Source organism: Dermacentor silvarum, chromosome 5 (genome assembly GCF_013339745.2).
Source record: "Dermacentor silvarum isolate Dsil-2018 chromosome 5, BIME_Dsil_1.4, whole genome shotgun sequence".
Lineage (NCBI taxonomy): Eukaryota > Metazoa > Arthropoda > Arachnida > Ixodida > Ixodidae > Dermacentor > Dermacentor silvarum.
In genome coordinates this window covers 94,168,751-94,172,424 of record NC_051158.1, presented here as the reverse complement: position 1 = coordinate 94,172,424, position 3,674 = coordinate 94,168,751, and the positions used below count along the sequence as shown (strand labels likewise).

Below are 3,674 nucleotides of genomic sequence, written 5' to 3'. Positions count from 1 at the left end.
ATGGAAAGCAGAAATTCAAGACTCTTCCATAAGATCAAGAGCGCCACATCACAAGCACAGAAAGACCTGGCCAAGAAAGGAGATGCTGCCGCGATAATATGCGGCGACTTCAACGCCCAACATCGAGAGCTCGGCTACACGACCACCACGTCCAAGGGAAGGGACCTTCTCGAAGACGCCGGCGAAGCCGAGTTCACGCTACTGACCAATCCAGCCCACCCATCAAGGATCGGAACATCGGTTGCCCGGGATACAAATCCGGATCTCACCTTTGCGATGCTGCCCGAAGGCGGCACCGCGAAGTGGAGGAATACGGGAATCAACCTAGGCAGCGATCACTTCATAATCGAAATCGAATTACCGCTGGCTCATCTCAACGGAGACCCGAACCGCGGCAAAACATCAAAGCACAAGCTCGTCGACTGGAGCAAGTTCCGCAACACAGAACTCGGCGAAGTCGACAACATCGACGAGTGGTCAGCGAAGCTGCTGGCCGCAACAGATGGGGCCACAGAAGAGATCGAGGCGCCCGAAGAAATCGAAACCATGGACCCGAGACTAGCCCATCTCCTCGAAGCCAGGCGCTCGCTCCAAAAGCGTTGGCGGCGGCAATGTCACAACAAAAAGCTACGAAAGAAGATCGCAGAACTCGGCCGAGAGATCGAGGGACACAGCAAGCAGCTCTGCTCACAGCAATGGTTTGCACTCTGCAGCCAGGCCGATGGGCAGCTTCACCGCGGCGGCACCTGGAAACTCCTCAGGCTACTGATGGACGAGACCAAGAGCTGCGAATACCACCGCACACGCATGGCCCAAATCCTACACACCACCGCTCGTCAACTGGGCGAAGAGGAGATGTTCAAGCGACTCAACGAGCGCTACCTCCCCATCACCAGTCGCGAAGACCACCCGGACTACGCCGGCCAGCCGAACCCCCACCTCGACCGAGATATAGAGGCATGGGAAGTGCGGCTGGCGGCGCAGAACCTGAACTGTCGTTCGGCAGCCGGACCCGACAGAGTTACTAACAAAGCCCTACGCAACCTGAGCGACTCAGCCATCACATCGCTGACACGCTACTACAACGAATGCTGGCGAGGCGGCAAACTGCCCAAGGCCTGGAAGACGGCAAAGACCATCCTGCTGCCAAAGCCAAACAAGCCACCGGGTATAGAGGGCCTGCGTCCCATCTCGCTCACGTCCTGCGTGGGCAAAGTGCTGGAGCACGTCCTTAACACCCGGTGGAACCGCTACCTGGAGGCGCACAACATCTACCCAGACTCGATGCTTGGCTTCCGGGCCAAGTTGGGAACGCAAGACGCCATGCTCCTGATCCAACGAGAAGTCCTCGACCCACCGGGCGGGACTCCGAAGAACGACAACCGAGCGATCTTGGGCCTGGACCTGCAGAGCGCCTTCGACAACGTCAGGCACTCGGCGGTCCTGGCTCAGGTGTCCCGCCTGGGGCTGGGCGCAAGATCATACAACTACACCAGAGCCTTCCTCTCTCGCCGCACGGCCAGGCTGGAGGTGGGAGGAACGAAGCTCGAAGAACGAGAGCTGGGCAGTGTCGGGACCCCACAGGGCTCGGTCATCTCCCCGTTCCTGTTTAACATCGTCATGATCGAGGTGGCCAAACGCCTGGAGGCGCTGGGCCCGGGGATCCGACACTGCCTCTACGCCGACGACGTAACCATCTGGGCCACGGGTGGAAGCGACGGAGACATCGAAGCGGGCCTGCAGGCGGCGGTGGACGCCGTGGAGTCTGCGCTCTCGGGCACGGGCTTGCGGTGTTCGCCGCAAAAATCACAGCTACTCATCCTGCCACCACCTGGGAGGCACAGAAAGAAGGCAAGCCAAGAGGCAGCCGAGAACATCATCGTGCGCACCAGCGACGGTGTGCCGATCCCGCACGTCCCGGGGCTCCGAGTCCTGGGGATGTTCGTGGACGGCACCCAGACCAACGCCACGGCGATCAAGAACATCACAACCAAGATGGGCATCGCGGCGCGCCTGGTCAAGCGAGTATCGTCCCGCTACCGGGGCATGAACGAGAGGGGGCTCCTGCGTCTGCTGCAGGCTTTCGTTATAAGCCACGCGGCATATGCGGGGGCCTTCCACCGCTGGACCGGCGCGGAACGAGCCAAGATCGACGCCGCCATCCGGAAGGCCTACGCGGGGGCTCTCGGGCTCCTACCAGGCACAAAGACAACAGCCTTGCTGTCTCTGGGAGCACACAACACGCTCTCGGAGATCAGCGAGGCCCAGAGAGCTTCGCAGCTGAGCCGCCTGAGCAGCACAGCCGCGGGCAGAAGATTACTCGATCGGGTGGGATTACTACCTCCCGGAGAACGCCCGGGAGCAGGACCGGACGGGGAGCCAGAAGAACAAGTCCCCCTGAGCGACGAGGCAGCGAGGAAGATCATCGTCTACCCGCTGCCAAAGAACACGAACCCGGAAAGGGATGCGGGCAGGCGAGCGGCGAGAGCAGCGGCGCTGGCCCGGCAACATCAGAGAGACGAGGGCGCAGTCTACGTGGACGCCGCAAGGTATCCGGGAAGACGCAACGCCTTCGCAGCGGTGGTGGTCAGCGCTACTACCGGTAAACTACTAACGGCATGCACCGTGCGCGCCCGAACAGCCGGCCAGGCAGAGGAGGCGGCGATAGCCCTGGCCACAGGTTGGCCGGGCACGCGCACGGTGCTAAGCGACTGGAAGCAGGCAATCAAGAGTTTTGCCCGAGGCGTGGTCTGGCGGGGCACGGGAGCGGCTAGTGAGGTCCATCGTGGCTTCGCGGGCTGCTTGCGGTGCCGCTGCAGGGCCAACCATCGCTCTCAAATGGTTCCCAGCCCACATGGGACGACAACTGGCTCCCGATATCGAGAACCGCAACGAGGAGGCGGACGCTGTGGCCCGTGATCTCATCACGTGCCGGACCGCGGCAGCCCGACCCCCCGAAACCAGCGGTGAAGAACGTGAAGACCTCGACCCCCTCACCGACTACGGAGGGATCCTGGCGGCATACAGAGAGGCCAGGAGAGCCTTTCCGCCCCCGCATCATGAACTATCACGTGCGGAAGCAGTGCAGCTCCGACAATTGCAAACAGAATGCGTGCTAACGCCAGCATTGGCCCGGCACGTATGCCCCGACATGTTTGTGGACGCAAAGTGTAGCGTGTGCGAACGTGAACTAGCCACCCTCCGCCACATCATGTGGGGCGGGTGTAACAGTGCTGTGCACAACGGGAACGGGCAGTGCCAGGACGCCACGTATCCCAAAGAGGTGGGAGCTTGGATACGCTCCGAAGACTCAACGACGCAACGAAGGCCCATCCAGCGGCTTGAGGAGGCTCTGGCAAAGCAGAAGAGAAAGGGAGCCGACGCCCCGGACGACGGGAGCGGAGGAGCCCGAGTATCCAATGCCTAGCCGGAGCACAACGTCCTCAGGATCTAGGCCCTGGGACTATAGGACTCTATTAGCCTTAGTCCTCAGATAGGGAACACCCGCGCCCTGCGTGGCCGGTGACTTCCCGCACGCCGGATGCGTAAATAAATGTTTCTCTCTCTCTCTCTAGCGAGAGCCACCATACCGATGTTGAAGAGAAGGGGCGCCCCTTGCGGGGTGCCAGTGTTGCCTAGTTGGAAGTTGTCTGATTCCACCTCCTCTAACCTGA

The 3,674-nt window shown here is 61.3% G+C and overlaps 1 protein-coding gene across 1 annotated transcript; it reads left to right on the top strand.

Moving 5' to 3' along the window:
* Window positions 1-3,427, top strand: LOC119454239 (uncharacterized). The gene is made up of 2 exons (XM_037716217.1): window positions 1-2,773; window positions 2,820-3,427. Exons 1-2 carry the CDS (start codon window positions 1-3, stop codon window positions 3,425-3,427), a joined length of 3,381 nt encoding a protein of 1,126 aa, XP_037572145.1.
* Window positions 3,428-3,674: the final 247 nt, after the last annotated feature.